At 37.1% G+C, this 22,592-nt stretch overlaps 1 protein-coding gene across 1 annotated transcript in view; it reads left to right on the top strand.

The window, feature by feature from the left end:
- Window positions 1-22,592, top strand: part of RSPO2 (R-spondin 2) — a 166,390-nt gene that overhangs the window by 95,658 nt on the left and 48,140 nt on the right. The window contains exons 3-4 of the mRNA XM_019467857.2: window positions 5,758-5,901; window positions 7,620-7,808. Coding sequence (XP_019323402.1) covers window positions 5,758-5,901; window positions 7,620-7,808 — 333 coding nt within the window. The remainder of the gene's footprint in view (window positions 1-5,757; window positions 5,902-7,619; window positions 7,809-22,592) is intronic.

The raw sequence follows: 22,592 nt of genomic DNA, 5'->3' as shown, positions 1-22,592 counted from the left end.
TTACTTGATTGCCATCTGAGATATTCATTTAAAAGATGGCTGTTGTCATCTAGATTTTTGGTGAGAAGATAAACAAAACTTCCTCTCCTGGTGTGCCAAAACCCTGAGAGAGCTGATACCAAAGTTGGGGGTGAGGGGAATTGTGCATCTTTTGTTTCTCTCCGTTTTTCATCTCTTCTACCCAGTTTGTCACTTTTATTGGTTCATTGTAACTCCCTTTCCTGTGACCATTACCTTTTAGTGTTGAGCCTCTTGGTGATTTTCCTTACCTCCATTCTTTCTTCTTTCAGGAAACTTAAGTTTCCTAAAGTATTCATTGCCTGCTCCCTTTGTATATACGAAGGAGTAATCACATTATTACCTCATTGCCTGCCGCTGTACCTTTGCTTCTAGTAGACCAAGATCCTGAAATGCAGGAACATTGCTTTTTCATCTGAGCCTCTAGCTCTCCATCATGATGCCTGGCCTCTGGCACTTTTTTTTTTTTTTGGGGAGAGAGGGAGGGAGAGGGCGGGCAGGCATGTGGGCACAGTCAGTGCAGAGGGAGAGGGAGAAAGAATCTTAAGCAGCCTCCATGCCCGGCACAAAGCCTGCCTTCTGGGTTTGATCTCATCACCATGAGATCATGACCTAAGCTGAAATCAAGAGTCCAATACCTAACTGACAGAGCCCCCCAGGCGCCCTATATGCTTCTGTCTGTTGAAATCAGGGAACAAACCAGTTACCATTTTGGTCATGTTGCTCTCATGCTCAAGAATCTATCAAGACTCTCTCCCTGCTAGACCAAGCCCTAATCTTGAGCCTAACTTCATTTTTATTAATTTTAATTATGACTTAAATACTTGAAGTCACACAAAGTTGAAGAGATTTATAACTTCCTTTTTTGAAACAAAGTAAAATAAGAAGTAAATTCCCCACTTACAGCAAAGTAACCATTTACTCTAAAGTAACCATCTTCCACTTCTGATCTCCAGCTCATTTAAGCCACTCTTCATTGGGCTCATCATGTGCCATATGAATTTTCTGTTGTGTGATTATGAATGGAGTCACCCTCGTCAAGACTCCACTCTTCCCTCTGTCTCTTTAAAACCTGCCCAGCTGAGGTTCCAACTTCCATGGCATATGTTACCTGCCACACTTGAATACTTAAGTTCTCTATTATAATTGTTTTCAGGTGTTGGACTATTTGTTCTTCCAATACGATTTGCATTCCTTTCCAGCAACCATGGCTTTTCTTTCTATATAACAGATATTTACAGGGCATGTGCAAGCAATCTCATACCTAGCATTCGAATGGGTTTTTAAATATAAAGGAATTGAGTTTTTAAATGGCACTTGTGTTCGTTCATTTGGCAAGCATTAAAACTCCACCATGTGTCCGGCACTGTGTTAGAAACAAAGAAATTACAGACTGAAAGAAAAACTGTAATGGCAGAACAGAAATGGATCTGTATTTTCTGCCTCTAATGTACACAGCACATGCCTTTAATATCTACTACGCTATATTGCAGTGCTTTGTGAGTGCCTCATGCCCCCCTGTTTTTGGCACCTCTAGGACAGGGAATGGGTATTATAATTTTATATTCTCAGGGTCTGGTACAATACCTGGCATGTGCTCCTTTTTTGGGGAATGCTTGGAATGAACTATTGAACTGAACTACAGTGTAATTTGAAAAATGTTATAATGGAGCCTGTGTGGGTACTGTGGAGGGACAGGAGAGGGGTACCTACCCTATTTTTGTTTCTTGGCCAGAGTAAGTTCCCCTTGCCAAATGACAGCCCCATCAGATTGTATTTGGACACAGTTTCACTTGGACAGTAATTTTACTTAAACCAATATTGGCAGTGCTCACTTGGATTACATTTTTGAGGAGGCACTGTAATTTAGAAGCATGTAAGTTGGCTAAAGTAGGGTCTTATTTCTGAACAAGGACAAAGTATAGATTTTTATGGAGACCTCTGTTCAGCAAACTCTGGTATCTCTGTTTTCTTAAGCCATATAGAGTTTTCTAAAGTTGATCAGTCTATTGAATGATCTCATTGGTGTTTTAAAACTCATTTATTTATAAAATTGACATAAGGATTTTCCTGAACTGTTAATAAAATAGCTATTTTTGGGAAGCAGTCCTGTTGTACCATTCAGGTAAATACGAGTAGTTCTGTATCTTCTGCACCTGTTTTGATTTTTTTATGGATAACGAGAATGTTTTATATAAATGAATTAATAAGGTTGATGTGAATCCCACTTATTTAAAGATCACAAGCTGAAGAAATTTCTGGGAGAGAATGGATACAGGCTAGAAGGGAACCTGGAACTATAAGTTCCTACAAATAGTAGTTTTCTCCAAAGCAGAAGAGTTAGATCTTGGAGAAGTGGCTGAACGGGACAGGCGGTTGTGGATGGAACTGGAGTTGGTAATAAAGAGGTTCCAGGAAGCATGTCAAGAAGTAGACTGGCAGGGTAGGTGGTTGAGACAGTTGCTTTGAAAGCTTTTGGTTCAAAGGTATTTGATTTGATGCGCTCTCAGTTTAGGCTTCTGAGTGTGTGGGCTGCCTGTGTTGGTTTTATGTTGTGGCAGGATCCCTGAGACCCAGGAAGGTTAGCGGAGCTTCAGATCATGTCAGGACTTGGTGCCAATCAAAGCTTCTGTTTAAATGCTTTGTTAAATAAATATTTTGATATTTTTTCTCCTAATGATTTGAATGAAGGAAAAGCACCATTGAACATATGGAAATGAAGGATATTGATGAGATGGTCAGTTGTGTATTTTGAAGGCTAAGGTAGTTCAACATTATCATATAAGGGGTATAATTTCACGCATATAACTCTGAAAAGAAATTGTGTGTGGCATAATTGGGGATGGAATGCCTGTTAAAATCAAAATAACTTCTTTCAGAATGTTAATATAGTGTTGTTTTCTGTAAATTTAATCAGGTCACAGTGTTCATTAAAATAAATTTTTCTGTTTTACTTTTAATACACAAACACATTAAAATTATAAAAGATTCATATGATTCAGGGGCTCCTGGGTGGCTTAATTGGTTGGGCATATGACTCTTGGTTTCGGCTCAGGTCATGATGCCGAAGTTATGGGATCCAACTCCATGTCAGTCTCCTGGCTGAGCATGGAGCCTGCTTAAGATATTCATATTCTCATTCATTCTCTCTCTCTCTCTCTCTCTCTCTCTCTCTCTCTCTCTCTCAAATAAAAATTAAAAAAAAAATTAAAGATTCAGATCATTCAGAAGTGTATAATTTTTAACATATTTCAAAATTCCACCACCTCTTTCCCAAGTTCTCTAGGCTCCTTCATACATACACACAAGTGTAGTCATTGCACCATACTCCATATATCCTGCAACAGGCCTTTTTAACTTACTGATAGATCTCAGAGATTTTCTCAGTCACTGCTTATAATTCACCCTGTGCTGCTTCATGGTTGTAGTAGTCTACAGTTTGAATGCATCAGATATTTATTCTCCTTAAATTTGAGGACAAATAATCAAGATTTTCTTTAGGTATTTTTACATAGAATGATAGGTATTTCAGAAATTCCACATTCTGTGAACTGGTATTAGGAGCATGGAATGAAATGAGGAAAGGGAGCTACAAGTAAGAGTAAATATGGGCAGAGGACCTTATAAAATTATTTCCAAATGCTTACTGCTATAACTTTTAGGCCAAAAAGCTTATTGGCATAATCCATGTTTTAAAGAAAACTCAGACCTTGTAGATAACCGCAGATTTATGAAGTGTATAGTTCTCTTTTCTCTTCTTAATATAAATGCTTTGTTGTCTTCACCCTTTAGTTCTATTTTATCCTTTGGAATGTTTATAATTATTTTGAAAAATAATTCAGCTAATAGGAAGGGCTGCTTGCTTTTTTGAAAAAGCAAGACAACCAACAATTTGTGGACACAATGTATTTTGGTCATGATTAAGAACCAACTGACCAGCTATAGATGACAGTTTTATTAAAATATAAGTCACTGCATTTAAGATTACAAGTGCATATTTTGTGGGGTGACAAATTGTTCTTTACCCACTATCCTCCCCCAAAGAGTGATAGTGTAATTTGACTATGGACTTCTACGCATTGGTTTTCCAGTTGTAAATTTAAAACATTTTAGGAACAGACTTAGATGCGTCATGGTGGTCATTTAATGCATGAAGCCTGTTAGACCCAAGATTGAAAGGTGAAGGTTGCTATTTACTTTTTATGGGTCCAGAAACTTTCATTATTTAAACTGTAGTCTATTTCAAAAAAATATTTTTTAGTCTTTAAATTCTGTTTTCTCATTTTGCTTTCTCAATTTTCAAAATTTTAATATTCAGTGATGTCCTGTTTTGGTTCTATGTTCTATTCCATTATCTCTTTGCTTGCAGCAACTGTACATTTTAAAGCTTTTCTGAATTATTAAAGGACCAAATACAGTAGTGACATTCAGAGGCTTGTTAAATGAATAAAAGTGATGCCATGGAGTTTTCCTAGAGGTTAACATATTGTCAGTTGCCGTCAACTAAATCTCTTACAAGTAATGCACTATATAATCTGTTGAAAACCTGAGTTTTCAATTAACCAGTCCTCCAGCCTTCTCTTCTTTCCTCTCCTTGAAGAGCAGAGTATATTTATTTTCACCTGTGTAAGCCAATTATCTCCAGTCCAGATGTTACCGGTCTACCAGGGAATCTGACCTAGAATACTAGTCTATAAATTGGTTCTTTTTACACTTTGTTGAAATGTGTGTGGTTTAGTGGAAAACATACACGTTTCTAATCTGTTGCTTCTGTGTGCAGACTGCCTATTATGAGCCAGTCAATTTGCATATACTATTACAAATCTCCACAATAATAGTCTTGTAAGGTCAGTGATGTGTCCCTGTTTTATACAGAAGGAAATAGACACTCAGAGCTCTGTAGTTACTTGCCCAGAGTCACAGAGCTGCTAAGAGGAGAGCTGGGATTCAAACCCAGAAATAGCAGACCTAAAAGCACTTCTTTTTAACAAACTGTTCCTAGAGAAATTCTGTTAGCACGTTATAGAGAAAAGAATACAGATTTAGAAGGCAATCAGTTTGGGGGCCTTTCAGAATCACCTCAGCCACTATTAGCTGTGTGACTTTCTCTTGATCTCAAGTTCCTTTTTTTGCAAACTAGGGATAGTACTGCTTACCTTATAGGATTATTATAAAGACTAAATGGAAATGCATGTAAAGACTTTGGCACATTGTAAGCTTTCAAAAAGAGTGACTATACTATCCCTCCAAGTTAAGACACCTTCTGCTGAAAGTAAATGTCAGCACTGACTAACATTAAAGAGAATTTTAATTTACTGTCCTGAAAACAGAAGATACTGATTAGAGTATTCCCATTGTGTTTTTCATTGTAGGTCTTTTGAAGAGCAGAACAGATTTCAATCCCAGCAGCAATGCAATTTGTAGTGGGCGTGTTTTCTTTTTCTTTTTAATCCTTTGTTTTAATCTCATTTGGAGTTGCAAAATTTTCTGAAGGGTCTTATGCTTGCTGCCTAGGGCCCTAGGCTGGAATTTTCTCTTAGCCTATTGATGTGGTGAGCTGTTGGAAGAGGTAGGAGTGATTTAGAATGAGATGGCATTAGGAAACAAATGAGTTGAACACATATTTTTCTGACCACTAGAATTTCGATTGAGCTAACCGGTAAGTTTGTGAGTTTTATTTGCAAAACAAGTAAATTTCTTTGACTGAAATTTTCTTTTTCTCTTTAAAATTGTTTTTAGGATGCAGAATAGAAAACTGTGATTCTTGCTTTAGCAAAGACTTTTGTACCAAGTGCAAAGTAGGCTTTTATTTGCATAGAGGCCGTTGCTTTGATGAATGTCCAGATGGTTTTGCACCATTAGATGAAACCATGGAATGTGTGGGTGAGTAGTTTTTCATGTAACTTTCAAACGTCAACTTTTATTTTAACACCTGTTCCTTGAAAAAATTATGCATGCTGGATATATTTAACCTAAAAACAAATTGGTTCTCTTGTTAATTAGAACTGAAAATTATTTAAGTTCTTTGCTGCCTTGCTGAATTTTTTTAGGCATCGTGACATTGGTAGTGTCCTATTAAATCTTCCTACAAAATTTGCTAGTCATACATTGGCTAGGTTCAACTATTTAAATGCTGGTATGTTTTTATCATCTGTAACACATATATTAGAAGTTGTAAAAAACGAAATTTCAAGCAGTACCATGAACTATTCTATTACTTTTTAATGTATCTTAATTATGGAGCTTCCTGTTTAGCCATTTAAAAAGTTGAAAAGAAAAATTTTGTGCAAAATGTTTTGTGGATTATTTGCTGCATGTTGGAAAGTGTATTAAAACAATGTTACTTTTTACTAAATTTAGATATCTAGAATGTGTAACTTAATATACACTGTTCATGAATAGTTAGGAGTACATGTTTTAAAAATGTTACAATTTTTGAGTGTTTGAAAAACACTTTGCTATTTTTAGACAACTGATTAGAATGTAAAGATCTGTGAGTACCTACATTTTGATGAATGCCTAATCTAACGAATCTGACATCCAGGTGTAATGGCATTACCATCACACCCCCTTCTCACCACCCTGGATTCTATTTGACATGTTATACATGTGAGAGGATTTATGACAGAATTGTGTATTAAATGAGACTTTGCATCCCCTTAAAATGGGGACTTCAAAAATGAGAACTTTTTTTTCTGCAGAAATATTGTTGAAATAGTCTAATGATCTATTTGAAGATTTGCAGAGAACACATTCAAATGACAGGATTTTGAAGAAATGTGTACTTATATTCTTGTTTATGTGGGGGTTAATATGTTCATACAGGTGACACCCTAAAAAAAAAAAAAAGAAATTCATCAGAAGAGAATATTCAGAATGTTGAATTTCCTTTTGAGAGGCAAGACCCACACCCATTACAAATGTTCAGTGGAAACTCTTATGAAATCCTTAAAAAATTACAAATAGAGCCCTATGTGCTTCCCTGAGTAAAAACTCTTAAATAGCTTTGAGAAATCTATGTGTAACCACTATGCCTGCTGAGATCTGAAATGCCAAAATATTGTGTGTGCTCTCAGGGCCTGAGTCCTCATCTGCTAGTGCAAAGGGGTTTTTGCATGGTGAATTTGGTGAGGAGGTTTAACTCTGCATATTTTTATCCTTTCATTCCTCATCCCAGGGGATGGGGAAGTCACAATTGTGAGTTGCCATGGGGGCATTTGGAATTAACCTGTAAAATTTTGTCTTCTGTCATAATTTGAAAAGAGGCTTTTCTTCTCTTGGTTTTAGCTATTGAATCTGTTAAAGACTCTATATTTCAGTATCTTTAGAAGGGACCAATGGCATTCCTCTAAAAAATAAGATAAATACAAAGTAATAGTCTTTAAATTACTTAAGTGGCAGTTCCTTGACGTAGATGAGAGTAACCCTATGGTCCAAAATATTAAAGTGTCTGAAAAGGGAATACAGGTCTTTGTGGGCTGTAAAACATAATTTATCTGAAGGAGGTGTGGAGAAAACACAGCTATAAAGTTTGGCAGTGGAACAAATGGACACCAAATTGTTACCTGTGTTTGTATTTTTTTTCTTTTTTTCTTTATTAGAAGGATGCGAAGTTGGTCATTGGAGTGAATGGGGAGCTTGTAGCAGAAATAATCGCACATGTGGATTTAAATGGGGTCTGGAAACCAGAACACGGCAAATTGTTAAAAAGCCAGCAAAGGACACGATACCATGTCCAACCATCGCTGAATCCAGGAGATGTAAGATGGCCATGAGGCATTGTCCGGGAGGTGAGTTTAGAGAATTAACGATGGTGGGCTCTGTGCTCTCTGACTTCTCTTCTCCCTAACCATCCTCCCTCCCCATAGAGGAAACCTAATAATATGACTGGTGACAGGGTAAAATGTATCCTGTAGTTACTAAGAGACAAATTCTTAAAATGTGAAGAATATAAAGTGAATATTTCACTTTTGTGATCCCTTGAAAATGATTTGGAAGAGTACATGACAAATGAGCTTTCTAAAATGAGAGTTTTACAATGTGTGTGTGTGTGGGGGGGGGGCGCTGATGTGCCCTGGCAGATGTTGCTCTGAGGGAAGTGGCCAACTTTCAGTTGAGAAGAGTCTAGATTAGGAGGGTTTATGAAATCTGTAAAATCATCTACATCATTACTAGTTGAAGATGACAACTTAAAATAAACTTGCCCAAACACTGGGAAGAATAAATGTTGTCTTAATGTTACCACAATTAGCTGGTTCCCTTTGTTTGGATAATAATTTGTCGAAAACAGCTACTGGTATGTGTGTGTTTATTCATGTCTTTGTAGTAATTGTGCTGATTTGCAGTAATTATTCTGTAATAACAGGATTAGGCCCATTTACAAATTAGGAGAAGCATACATAGCTCAGGTGCTGGCTGAAGCTGAGTCAGTACATTGAAATGCAGTTTTTAGCGATGTCACTGTGGTTCTTAAAGCATAATCGCTTGTTACTATTTATTTTATCACCAGCGGATGCTACATTGCCAGAGATGAAGTGGGGATTTTTCTAGTGCACAAAATAGAAAGGCAAAAAAAAAAAAAAAAGCAAGTTGTGTTTGGAAAACTGCCCTTGAAAATAATCAAAACGTTTGTTTGCCTCCATTCTTGCTATTAGGACATAGCTTTTCAGCCCTGTAGCTGTAGCCCAGAAAGAATATATATCTGCTTAAATGGATTTATATTCCTATTATGCTTCCTCGTAGAGAGGTTTATGATCCATGGAGGAAGACAAAACTTTTAAGACTTGAAGACTCCAGTCGGCTTTTGAGAACTATTAGATCCAGATTCAGAAGCTACTATTAGGAAGGCAGATTTTCCTCTTGAATTAGTTTTGCTTTCCTTCACTGGGGCTTCGAAACAAAGTTTTTTTGGGTCTGCTTTTCACTAACAAGGATGGTTTTGTTCAGTTCAACTGAGTATTTTTCAGTCAAAATAAAAGAAAATATTTTCTTACAAAACTAATAAGGCACTTCTTGGATAGCTGAGAGCATTTAACCTGCAACCTTGTGCCTAAAAACAAACCCGATGTATTCAGGTATTGGAAATAAAGACTTTCTTTGTTGTATATTGTTTATGTAACTACCCCCCACCATCCCTCTTCCAGCAACGTGGCCCCCCAATTGTGGTTTACGTTAATAGCAAAAATTAACCTGAAAATGCTCCTATAACAAACATGCTTATGTGTAACAAGAGCCGGCACATTCCCCTCCCCTCTGAAATGATTTTGACCTACCCCAGGTCTGGCTTGAGAGTTTTGTAGATAACAGCTACATTGTTAACCTATAATGTTTATGGCATTTTTATATATTTTCTTTTGCTTCCAGCAATACTAAATAGAATATAACCTGACAGTGTCAGTAGCTGAAATTATGTCAAAACAAACATTTATGTATCATCTGCTAATAATCTCTTTTTGACCACTGAACCAGTAATGAACTTGGATTTAATTTCCTATTTAGGTTTTACCAAGCATTATTTATTAGGAGAGGGCAGCTATCACTCTAACCCCTGTATCTAAATTTTTGGTTTGATAAATTCAGTATTATCTAACCTTTAAAGTTAGGAGGTTTGAAAAGTTGTATTAGAATTTGTTTTACTGTTTAATGTTTCATAAAAAGAACTAAAATAGAACTGCTGATAGAAATTGAAGGTTACTCTCCAATAAAAAACTTCTATTTACAAATGTAGGAAATGAAAAGTAGAAAATTAGTCTTGGAACTTGAGCTCCAATTGATAAAAATTGGCATAACTTCCAGTGGAGTAACCCACCTTGCCTCAGGTGAGAGAGGGAACAGTTCCTTTTTTCAGCAGGTCATGGTCATTAATGGAAGAATGGAGAAGAAAACCACTTTATCCCATTTTACATCTTGACTTGATTTCAGTGATCTGCTTTGACAAACCATGCAAAAATGTAAGTCGTAATCAGGTTGGGAATACAGGCATTTTTCAGATCTTTTCAACATATGTATGGATTTCTCTCCTGTTGGAGCCAATCTTAACCTGATTGCACACAAATGCAGCCTTAACCTCCTTCACACTAAAGCACTGGCACATTAAAATCAGCTGCTTTTGATTACTGGAAGGCAGAAGTTAGAGGTCAGCAAAATGGAATAGTCACTAAGTGTATAAGATATTACACTGAGATCTATTAGAAATGAGAACATAAATGGATAGAAGATAAAAAAAATGTAATGTTTTAGTATAACTTTTCTTATTGCATGCTTATTTGCCTTTTTTAAGAAAGGAAGAATACCTGGAAATAACTTAAGTCATGGATTGATTTGCACGTTAAGTTATTCAGTGTTCATTCCCCAACTTCTCTTTCTGATTAGTTGAGTTTTGGGGGCTTTTCTGACACTCATTCGTTGGGATTCTGGTCTAGCGATCACAAGATCTGGGTCTCTGCACCCTGTCAACTCGTTAACTCTGTGACCCTTGGCAAGTCACTTAACCTCTCTTGGCCTCTATTTCCTCATTTGTAAATTGAGGGTATTGGGGCGGGCAATTTCTAAGATCCAGTCCAATTCTAAAATCCAATGATTCTAAGACAAATCACCAACAGATATGGGCAAGGTCTGCGGTCGTCATGTAAGTCCAAGAGCATTGTTCATGCCTAAAGGACTGAACAGTCTTCCAGTAGCTATAGTGTGCATTTGCCAAACCCTTCCACATCTGGCAGCTTTTCGCCCTCCTCCTGCCTCCTCATGGGTAGTCAACTATCCAAGACTAAGCAAGACTCTAAATCTGCCTATGACCTGTGGTTTACCAAAGATAGCAGGAGGCTGGAGGAAAAAAAGAGAGGGGATCATAAAAGACCACGATAAAAAGAGGTAAACAGAGAGCCAAAAAAAAAAAAAAAAAAAAAAAAAAGAACAATGAGTGTAGGAAACAAGTGCAAAAAAGAAAGGTCTACTTAAAAATAAAGAGCCTACTTATTGTGGATATCTGTCTTCACTTTCCTTGCTCCATTCTGTAGGGACTAGTTTATTCTATTAATATACAGCCTGGAGCTTCAAATGGAAGGGATTTCAAGTCATGACCCTGTGCATTAGATAATATGTTAGTAGAAAAATACAAACATTCTGTTATCATATATTTAAATGACAAATGGGAGAATAGAATCATGGTGCTAAGGTGTAGAGTTGAAAGATGTTCATGTACAGGGGAAACTGTTACTTGGGTGACTGTAGTCTTCAGGACTGGCCAACATAACCTCAACCTGAGATATTCTGTCTGTGTGTATGACACTCCTTGTTACTTTGTAAGGTCCCCTGACAATTAACGTTAATTTATCAGGTATTATTGAACACTGCTATGTACCAATCACTTGCCTAGGCATGATACTGCTCAGAGTCTTCACAGAACTGTTTCTAGTGGGAATCTTGGCAATCAAGAAGTAAGTGGATGAATGCATAATTTCACGTGGAGATGGAGGCCAGCAAGAAATACAAAGCAGGATAATGAACTAGTGAAAGATTGAGAATAGGAGTGTACTATTTTACATAGGGAATTTAGGGAAATGGAGGGAGTAACATTTGATCAGAGATCTGAATGAAGGAGATCTTCTGAAGAGCTAAGGAAGGATCTTTTTAGCTATTGACACAATGGTTGTGAATGTCCTTGATTCTCCTGCAGCATATTGGGGAAGAGGAAGAAACTGCAATCCAGGAAGGCTCTGACTGGTCCACGGTGATACGTGGCAAGTTTCCAGTGGTAGGTCCAGGACTAGGACTAATGTCTTCCTGCCTGGGAAACCCAAGTTTTCCTTGTTCCTTACAATAAAAATCAAAGATAAAGCTATGGTTGTCTATCAAAGAAGCCAACTCTAAACTATTTCTCCCCCAATCCCAACACATCATCTTAGTTTTGCTCTACAAATACTTTAAAAAAAACCTGACACCCTGCGGTTACCAACCCCTCCCAGTATCTTCCAACTTGAAATAGTAAAGCATACTCCAAGAGTCATTTCATAAATGCCCGAGTATTGAACCACTGGCTTTGCTTTGATTCAGCCACACCTACAAAGTCCCGCTTCTTTAATTTTAGTGTCATTGGTCCTCTGTTGGGGGGAAAAGTGTGACTTCCAGATTGTTCTTTTCATCTTAGTGTGTTTGAGTCACCCTCGAGGCCAGCCTCTAAGGCTGCCTTGCGTTGAGCCATGCTCAGCACTCGCCTGGGCTTACTTGCTTTCAGGGGGAAGGTCTAGGGATTTGAGTCCCACCTCTGCATTTTGGGCTCTGTGCCCAGCATGGCTTTGCTCTTTCTGACCCAGTGAAGCAATCAGACTTGATAAAGTAATTTAGGCAATGCTTTGACAGACACTTACAGCTGTCTGTCTCTTTGGCTTGTGGCTGCCTCTACTCACTGTGCAGCAGTTATTAGTACATTATGATGCATTTCTTAAGCCCTCATTTTCTCAGAATTGTGCTAACTTTAAATATAGAACCTGCTACTATATACTATTTCAATTTGAAAATGACTCATTCCTTTTATGAGACATTAATTGACCTTCATCTTTTTTTTAAGTGGCTTTCAACTTGATAGGAAACAAAAAATACTATTTTAGCGACTCAGAAACAATCTCTGCAAACATCTACTTTTTAAAAGGCAGCAGTAATAAGACCTCTCTAATCTTTGTTTTCTGTATATAAACTGACAGCAACATGTGCACTAGGTATTAGATAATAGAACTAAAGATGGTTTTGGATTGTGATGGATTAAACTGAGAGCAGGAAATAAGCACATTTGCAGTAGGATAGGGTCAAGAAAATATGCTTTAGACATATGTTCTTTATTTTTCTACATTTTGTTTACATTTGAGTTGCAATTTATGTGGTCTGCTTTATGCATGCCAACCTCAAGAGTTGGTTTGGAAGAGAGGAGAAGAGAAAAACCTTTTCTTCTGAAACTTTCCGAGTTGTCAGGAATGTAGGTGCCGAATTTATGATATGAAGAAGAGAGCATTCTGGTTGCCTCCATGTTTGCTATGCTAAATACCTTTCTATATTTCTTTTAAGATCAGTGATTTGTGTTAGTCACCTTAGGCATATTGTGCACTTTCCCAGGTACTCTGGATACATGGCAGCTAATTGTGATGTTTATTCTAGAGAGATTATAAACTGGGACAGTCATCACCTTTTAAATGTTAATGTAAATTATTATATAAAATTGACATTTAACAAAGGTCCATCTGTCTTTAAACATTTCTGCATTTTTGTTAGTAGCTAAAGTGTCCATAATTCCTGCATCGGTGGTCTGAACAACGAGCCTTTAGGTAGTGTCCTGTGACATGACCCCTCGCTCTTTATTCCCTTCCCTATCACTTTTTAGTATTTTAAATTTGCTTCCTGGAAAGTGGATAGGTTTTCGTGTTTTAGCAGTGATTTCTCTGAGACTTGCTTATTGTCACATTTCTGATGGTAAGGGTCTAAGGCTATGGGGGAACAGAAAAGTGGGCTCTAATGCACCATGCTTTGGGGATGATGAAAACTCAAGACACAAAGCTAAGTACGGTCTTGGACACAGACATGAAAGTCCGAGGGTGTGCAAAGCACCGATAGCATGGAGTCTGCAGGAAAGGCTAGGAGACCAGCTCTTCTGCCAGTTTCATATTGAGCCTGACTTGGTGCCAGCTTTGCCTGCCCGAGGGGGCCAGGGAGTGAGTGAGTGAAAGATGCCCCACCTTTGTGCTGTTCTCTACAGCATCCCATCTGGGGTCTCTCCTAGCCTTGTTTAATTACAGTGAGGAGCAACATGTACTAGTCTCTTTTATGGGCACTTGTAAAAAGGATTTCTCAACTACACATGTCACCAAAGGCCTGATGTTCTATGTGCGAGAAGGCAAGGACAGAAAAATTCCAAAGGGGCCTTTGTCTTACACAGCAGTAAGCTACTCTGATCTTAATGTAAAATATATAAAGCAATTTTTACAACACTCTAAAATAAAAACAACTTTAATAGGACACACATGGTGTCAGTGGTAAAAATTTTTTCCCCCTTCTAGGGGACGTTTTTATTTTTCTTCCTTAGGAGATAAGGAAGCCTGAAGTATAAATCCCCTCATGGTTTCTTAGAACAACTTACTTTCCTCATCAGACACCTCTCTAGGATCTTTAAATGGTGTTGATAAAAATGGTGCAGGCGGTTTGCTCACTGAGATTTCCTGTAAATGCGTATCTAGCTACTGGACTGACCTAGAGCTGTTGCGGTGGATATCGTCCAGGATCAGGAGGCAGAAAGAAAACATTTTAATGGAAATAGTGACAGAGTTTTACTAACATCTCAGAATGACTCATGTTGTCATCATACAGAAGTGGTTAAGAAGATACAATTATTCTGTGCAATAGAGTGGGGCAAAAAGTTTCGGGTGGCAGAAGTTATTAGCATTTATTTAAACTAAACATGTAAAGGCAGTAGGTTTTGCTTTACAATCGACCTGTTTATGTAATACTTGGACCTACTATTTCCATGTGTCGGTATTATTTTCTTCTATTTGAGGACTTTGGAAACTAGGAGTAAAATATTTGAACTTGTATAGTCAAGAGACATTGAACAATTGATGTTATGCCCTTATGTTCATTAGTCCAGTGATTTAATAATAACTTAATGTGAAAAGATATTTAATGACATGGTAAAACAAAACTTAAACATCAGAACTAGGACAAACTTAGAGGCTCAGGACTGATAAAGAAAATAGACTATATGAATACATGCAGTATTCACATTTTCAACCAACTGGTTGAAATAGTTGAGCCAAAATTTGACCTTGGGTTACCTATCCAAGACAAAGGGGAAAGGTAGATTTTTTTTTTCTATCTTAATTTCAAAGAAATGACAAATTACAAAATACAATATCAATTTAATAAGTTTTTGAATGGAAAAGTTGGTGTATATGTACATATATGCATATATGTGTATATTCACATAACATACATAAACATATACACATATATGCATATGTATGTATATGAATGTATACATATATGCACACATGTATGTACACAAAAATGAGTACTCATTCCAATTTCAGACACATGAAAGTGTGTGCCTGTGTGTGTGGGGGGGGGGGGGGTGGGACCTGCATCATAGAATTAAGGAAATTAATGATAATTATTACAGAACACATTTCCGTTCCATAGGGAGACAAACACTAAACAGATTTCTCAAATCAAGAATCACATTCAGAGCAATGAACAGTATGGTGGACCATGTCTTTACCAATATCCATATCTCAAGCATGTGTTTTCAGAAGATAGAAGGCAACTTGGGAGTGTTTATTCCTTAATGTAAGCTGAAGGTATAATCCATGAAAGTTGACTGGAGGCCTGGGCAATATGGAATTGAGATTTGTTGACTTATCAGTTGTATTTGAGTACAATTGTTCAGTAGGTTCTTTTAGTGAATAATGAATACATCTAGAACTTTGTGTAAGAGAATCCAGAAAATGTGCATTTGTATTGAGGGTCAGTTACTTTTTGAACTTGTCAATAACCATAACTGTGGTGTCTTTTCTATATAATACAATGTTCTTAAGTAAGATCAGGAGATGCATATTTAGATGTAGAGTTATTTCTGGTGATTATCTCAAGCCTTGCACTAATAATTTGGCCTTGTCCGTCCCCCCAAGGCTGACCTTCAGTTATTTTAATCTGTCAAAACTATTTGGTATGAGAGAACTACGTAAATTTTGAGTAAATTCTTACTGAGTGTAACTGACTTCATTAAAATATGTTGCAAGGTGACTTCTAATTTCTCTTTTGAGAAAATTTTTCCATTTTCATACCTATAAGTTCATTAAATCAATATTCAAACATCTATTAATACCTATGTTCTAAAGAAACAGGCAGATTGAAAGTGATACAAACAGATGAGTTTATAGTCTCCTTAAGGAAGAAGAAAATGCACATTACAAAATAATAAAAGCAAAATAATAATAAATTATTATAATAATAAAAATGTAAAAGCACATTACAAAATCATAAAAGATTTTATGATTCTACACTTTGGTGTAATTTGGAGTTGGTAAATGGTAAGTATCATTTTAGGCTCTGGTGTTACAGAAAATATTTTCGGCTGTTGTGGCCAGGAGATGCTCCTTGAAGAACAAATTTAAATGATAATTAAAAGGGGTAGATGGGAAACACATTTGAAAAGGGGAGGAGATTATTTTAGACTGAGAGACCATTGTGGGGAAAGATGTAGATGCCAAAGTGTGCCTCTTGTGTCCAAGAGAGGGTGAGCAGAAGAACCTGGCTGCAGCTCCGAGATTGTCAGTGGCAATACAAAAGCTCACAGCAAAAATAGAAGTTGCATACTGTTTGCCAAGTGCCTCTATGGAGAGGACAGGGTTTTTAATTTTACCTAGTACACAGTGGAGACCCATGGGGTACTTGACTGTGGAGGTATTTTAACAGAATGCTGGTTGAAGACAGAAGTGGTTGAGGTGGTGTCTGTGAAGTGTAACTAAGTACACTTCACATCCCAAATTTGGGGCAGAGCGTTAAGCAGAGTCTGAGTTTGAGAGAATTAACAGAGAATACTTATGGGTTCTGATGTTTATGCATTTTTCTGTTATGCTTGCTTTTCTAAAGAGTGAAGGATTTTGCTTTGACTTGCGGTCCACTGTGACTCTTATCTTTTTCTGCCAACTTTTTAAGCCAAGCCGTTCCCTAGTTTGTATTAGTGCAGTTTATTTTTTAAAAATGTAGGCACATTTTGCATTCACCCTAACTGAACTATATTTACTTTCTAACTGCTATTTCCATTTGCCATTTACCAAGACCCTTGGATGTATTATTCTTTATTTTCTGGCTTATGATGTTAACCTTCTAATGGATTTCCTTTACCAGTCAGCTTGAAGTACTTTGAAAATTTAAAGTATACACATTAAATACTATTCAAAGATGAAAATGCTCCTACAAGACACAATTTCAAATGTATAATCTAAGGTGCTTTTATCTAGAATGTCATTTGCTAACTGTGCAAAGTGTTGGGTTAAGAAGGATTCAGAGTTAAATGCTAGGTTCAGGAGAAAACTGTGCAGTTATCAATTTGTGGTGTTTGTGGCATAGAAAGCAATGTGTCCTGTATTCTCCCTAATTCTAATCCTTTAATCCATCCTGCTCTTGGCTTTCTCCTGCCTTTCCCTCCAATCTTCCAACACACACTTAGATGTCTTTGACAAGTAGTTATCTAGCTTCTATTTTATACCTGCAGTGATGGTGGAAGTCTGTATATTGGGGGAAAAACAGTATGGAAAAATGCTGGAAGAGTTTTAAATTTGATGTGTCCTGGTTTTCATCACTTGTTGAATGACATTGGTTAAATTACTTAATTTCCCAAAGCTTTTTCTTATATGAAATGGGGATATGTCACAGGATCATTGTAAGGAGTAAATTGGTACATATGCAAATGGATTTTATGATTCTACACTTTGGTGTAATTCTATTAATTCTATATTTACCATTCTTCCCATGACTGGCTTACTCTTGTCTCTTTATTTTCCTTTAATTTCTCCCCATCTCATGGCTTTGGCTATCATTCAGATGTGAAATCTTCTCCCATTTGAGCCCCAACCTCACTGTTTGGGCTCTTGATGGGCATCTTTCCCTAGATATCTTCCCAGCATGTCAATACAAGTGTAGCTAAAACATACCTTGTTGTCTTTCCAAAACCTTATTTCTCCTGGGATGATCATCCTTTCTAAAGACATCTCTAGGGGTACCTGGATGGCTCAGTTGGTTGAGCGTCTGATTTCAGCTTAGGTCATGATCTCACTGTTCCTGAGCTCGAGCCCTGCATCGGGCTCTGTGCAGCCAGCTCGGAGCCTGGAGCCTATTTAGGATTCCGTGTCTCCCTCTCTGTCTGTCTGTCTCTCTCTGCACCTCCCTTTCTCTCTCTCTCTCTCTCTCTCTCTCTCTCTCTCTCTCTCTCTCTCAAAAATAAATAAACATTAAAAAAAACCTCCAAAAGCACCTCTAGCCTCCCAGTTACCCAGGCTCTTGGCCCTACATTTGTATCTCTTTTTACATTCAAACAAATTAGGGCTCAGACCTTTACTCAACCAGCTTGCAAGTATGCAAACCTGAGAAATTTACTCAATCTCTCTCAGCTCCAGCATCTATATTATAGGGATAATAGATAATCCTGCTTCATAGGATTGTTATGAGGTTTAAACAACATCATTTAAAATAATCAAGGATCAAAAAACATAGGTTGTTATTAATTTTGTTTTAATAATCCTGCACCCAGGTCTGTTTCTCCACCATCCATTCATCTTTATTTCTGTGTCCTCTACATGAAGCCTTTATTTATGTAGAAGATTGCAGTAGTTTTTCATGGGCAGAAAGAGTATAGGTTAATTTACATCCCAGCTGACAGACGTGGCTGCATGTTCTAAGCTGAACTTGTTCCTCACGTACTTACTCTAATCTAGGTGTAAAATGGAAACCTTAAATTCTAAAAATGGCTGGGACAGCCATTGATTATCCTGATGAGCATAGGCCCTAGTACAGAGTAAGCCTCCAATGTGGAAAAGGATGAAGGTTGCAGGATGACTTGGACAGGTTAATGCTGGCTAAGGATGTGATACTTGAGAATACAGACCTGTAATCCTGGGACAATTTGAGTAAATAAAAGTGAGTCGAGGGTGAAGCGGGAAAGAGAGTGAGCAAAAGTCTGACAAAATGCAAAGTATATAGGTTACCATTTATATAAACACGAAGAATCTGTTGAAACAGTCCATGTATTAGGAAGCAAAAGGGAAAAATTTGGGCAAAAGGTGTAGAAATAAGGAGAAGGAATGAGCTCAACAGATACTTCAAAACCAGTAAGTTACCAAATTAGACCTCCTGGATTGAACAGTGCCAGAAGAATTTGAGACTGCTTGAATAATTCTCACAGGGAAGAGAAAGTCTCTGTCCATTTGTGGTGATTATAAACTGCAAGTTGGGTAAGTGAATATTCAAAAAGGAATTAAAGCATAGGCATAACATATGATAAGTAGTTTATAACAACCAGCCACTCAAGGCATAAGAAAGTAATGAGCCCAAGGTTAGGAACACAGGTACAGATGTTCAACAAATTCAGTGATGTGTGTTGCCTCACTGTACCTAAAGACATTTTCGTTTTGGAAATTCATTTTCTTAAACCTATTTATAACAATAATCTTGAGGAAACCTATAGAAGGGAAGGAAGCTCTAGACCTGGATTCAAGAGTGCTCAAATTACATTCTGTACAGGATAGAATGGGGCAGTTGACCCCTGAACAGTGCAGGGGTTGGAGGCACTGACCATTCACATAGTCAAAACTCCATGTTTAACTTCCAACTCCCCAAAAACTTAACTACCAGTAGCCTACTGTTGACTGGAAGGCCTTACTGTTAACAGTCAATTTATACATATTTTGTATGTTATATGTATTTTATACTGTATTTTTACAACCAAGTAAGCTGCAGAAAAAATGTTCAGAAAATCATAAGGATGAGAAAATACATGTACAGGGCTATACTGTATTTATCTTTAGAAATCCTCACATAAGTGGACTGGTGCAATTCAAACCCATGTTGTTCAAGGATCAACCATATATGGTTTTTTCTTACAGCTTGCAAGGAGGCCTAGCAGGTTAGTGATATGGTCTCTCAACCCTGGTTGAATGATAGTAGCTACTTTTTTCTTTATTTTGGAGGTTCAGCATGGATTTTCCTTTGTAAAAAGAGCATATCTTTCTATAAAACAAAACTTTACAGATGCACTCATTTATATTCTTTCCTTTATGTGTTTGAAGCCAAGGTGCAGGGTCATAGTAGATGCTAAAGGCAAAGCTTGGTTCTTGCTTAGGCATCACACTTGGAGCTCTTTCTTCCACACAGCCTTACCTTTCAACCCTCAGGAATCTCTGGGCATTCCTCAGAGGTAATACCACTAGGTTTGTTCATGTTATCACATATATATCCTCCATGGTGACTGGCCTTACATTTTTGCAATCTTTCCCCTTGGAATAGTAGTATAACACTTAGGATGGACTGAATTCAACAACGTATCAACTATTTGCAGGAGTACACTGCAAGATGCAGTGATGGTCCAATAAAAACAAAAAAGCCACTCTAGAATTTATGATTTTTCATTTGAACATACAAATTATATACAGTTAAAAATGGTATAAGCTGGACAAGCACATGATCTGCTCCAAGCCCAAATTTATTTCATCTTGAGCTGCCTCTTTACCATTTTATTCCGTAGTTATTCTCTTGTTTCTAGGAGAAATTTCGGGCAGGTCTCACATCTTAACTGCTCATTTTCAGCAATACGATTCTGTGGTCACGTTTAGTCACTGATGTAGTCTTACCTTTAGTTATTACAATGTCTAGTCCAGGATAATAACCATAATTAGAAACTTGAATTAGTAATAAGTCTTTGATTGTTATCTTGGACTTCTAGAAAATGTGTAACAGACTTTGGCTGATATGAAGTTTATTTTCCAAAATACCTCTGTATAGAAGAGTCTACTTTCTAAACTACCTCTTTCTTGAAAATTCTAAAGTAAATGACCCTCTAATGAAATGGTAAAACTAAATGCTAAAACTAAAATGCTAAAACTAAATGCTAAAACTAAAACTAAATGCTAATCCTTGGAAGATGTATATTATATAGACTTGCATCCTTTTTGCACTCTCTCTTTCTTTCATTTTATGTCAAAACCCGGAGAAGGAAACCAAATGCCTCTGCCTTACACGTATGCAAAAATTTCTTGTAGTATTCTTGTATTTTCATGTTGAGAGTGGTATTGCTAACTTGAGTAATTTAAAGTAATTTCTGCCTCAAATGTCAAGTGTCTGTTGCATTTCAGATCTTCCTCCATTTGATATAATTGTCAACTTGAAGCGCACAGACTGACCTAATACAGTAATCTAACATGCTTTGAATTAAGAGTTATTTGGCTCGCTTCTGTTTGAAGCAATGCACTTGGTATTGCCATTACAAGTTTGCCTCTCCTTTCTCAGAAACATAAGACTTGTATATCCCAAGAACCACCACATGAAATTTTCCACCAGGTGGATGACATGTGAGCATATCTAGTTGCAAAACTGTAACATGGGTAGTAGCCTAATTTGAACCATTCCTTTTATAATAGCTTACATTTATTAAGAACTTGCTTATGGAGTTCAAACATGGGTGGTGACCTCTTAAGCACCCATATTTTAAAACTTAAAAACATACAGCTTTCAAATTGCCCATGTTTTGTGTAACTTTTAGTGCTTAGTAAGAAATGATTCCACAATCCGTATTCTGCAATGAATGTGTAATTAAAGATGATTGAAAATTCAAAATTTGTGGTCACTTAGTCCCTTCATAAACATTTGCTCATGAGTGTGTCTGTGTGTGTGTGTGACAGAGAGAGAGAGTGAGTTAGGGGAGAGGGGGATGAGAATTAGTGGTTTCAGCACCACATTTAGGGAAATGTTCAATGTTGTGCTCAGCATTTTGTTTGACAGTTGTTACCTTGTTTTCATTGTCTCTCCACTTTTGTTTATTTCCCTGTTTCTTAAGCAGCCTGATGAAATCTCATCAGCTAACTGGGATTGAATTTTGATGAGTGCCAAGTTGCTTTGATGAAATCTAGTGTAATTATGTTAAACCCGACTTGATTTGGCTTTAATGCTGGCATTTTCCATATTGAGAAAATTAGTGCATTTGTCCGCTCCTGGAGAGAGAAGCCCAGTAAGAAACAAAGATAGCTCAAATACAAAAAGCAACCACAATTTAAGTTCATTTATATCTTTGTTTCAAAACTAGCTTTTCCAGACATTCAAACCCTTTAAGTTTCAGCATCTGTTCCTTGTAATAGCAGCAGAATTGGAATTTGCTATTAGCCAAAACTACCTTCATCCATGAACTAGAAAACAACAATACATAGTTTCTGTTGACCAGAAAAAAAACTTTTGTGTCCTATTGTCTGGATTTTTCTGGGGATGGGATAGGGCAAGAAAGATTTTAGTATTTTAAGTACAAAATATTGTTTCATTTTATCGACAAAGGAAAAACTGAATTTTAAACTTGTACTTCCTAGTGTTATTTCAGGTTGAAAATCTAATACTGTACAGGAGTCAAAGAATATTAGAGTCCAAAAATGCTCAAATTTACATCTTAATTTCTGATACTTGAGTACAGGAAACTGAACTTCCTGAAATTTTATATAATTATAATAACAGTGTACCTCTTAGGAGAATACTATGATGCCAGAATTTCAAGAGATTTGGGCATTAGGTCATGGTACTGCACAGGGTGTTCAGAATGTTCACATCGGCTGAAGTAAGACCTTTAACTGCTCGGTCAGTGCACTTTCCCCTCCTCATATAGGAGGCCAGCAGGCTTCTGTCAGCAGCACTTTAAAACCGGATCCGGAATTGGAAGAGACCTCCCACTTTTAGTCAGTAACCATGAACTGACATAATATCTTTGAATTATCAGAAGATAATTTCCACTCTGGACAGTTCTTGAGGAGACTGGGCTATTCTGGGGACACTTAGAGATTATT

Source organism: Panthera pardus, unplaced genomic scaffold (assembly GCF_024362965.1).
Source record: "Panthera pardus isolate Hobbes unplaced genomic scaffold, ASM2436296v1 HiC_scaffold_7, whole genome shotgun sequence".
Taxonomy (NCBI): Eukaryota; Metazoa; Chordata; class Mammalia; order Carnivora; family Felidae; genus Panthera; species Panthera pardus.
Note: the sequence above shows the minus strand (reverse complement) of the source record. Positions and strands in the feature narration are given on the sequence as shown.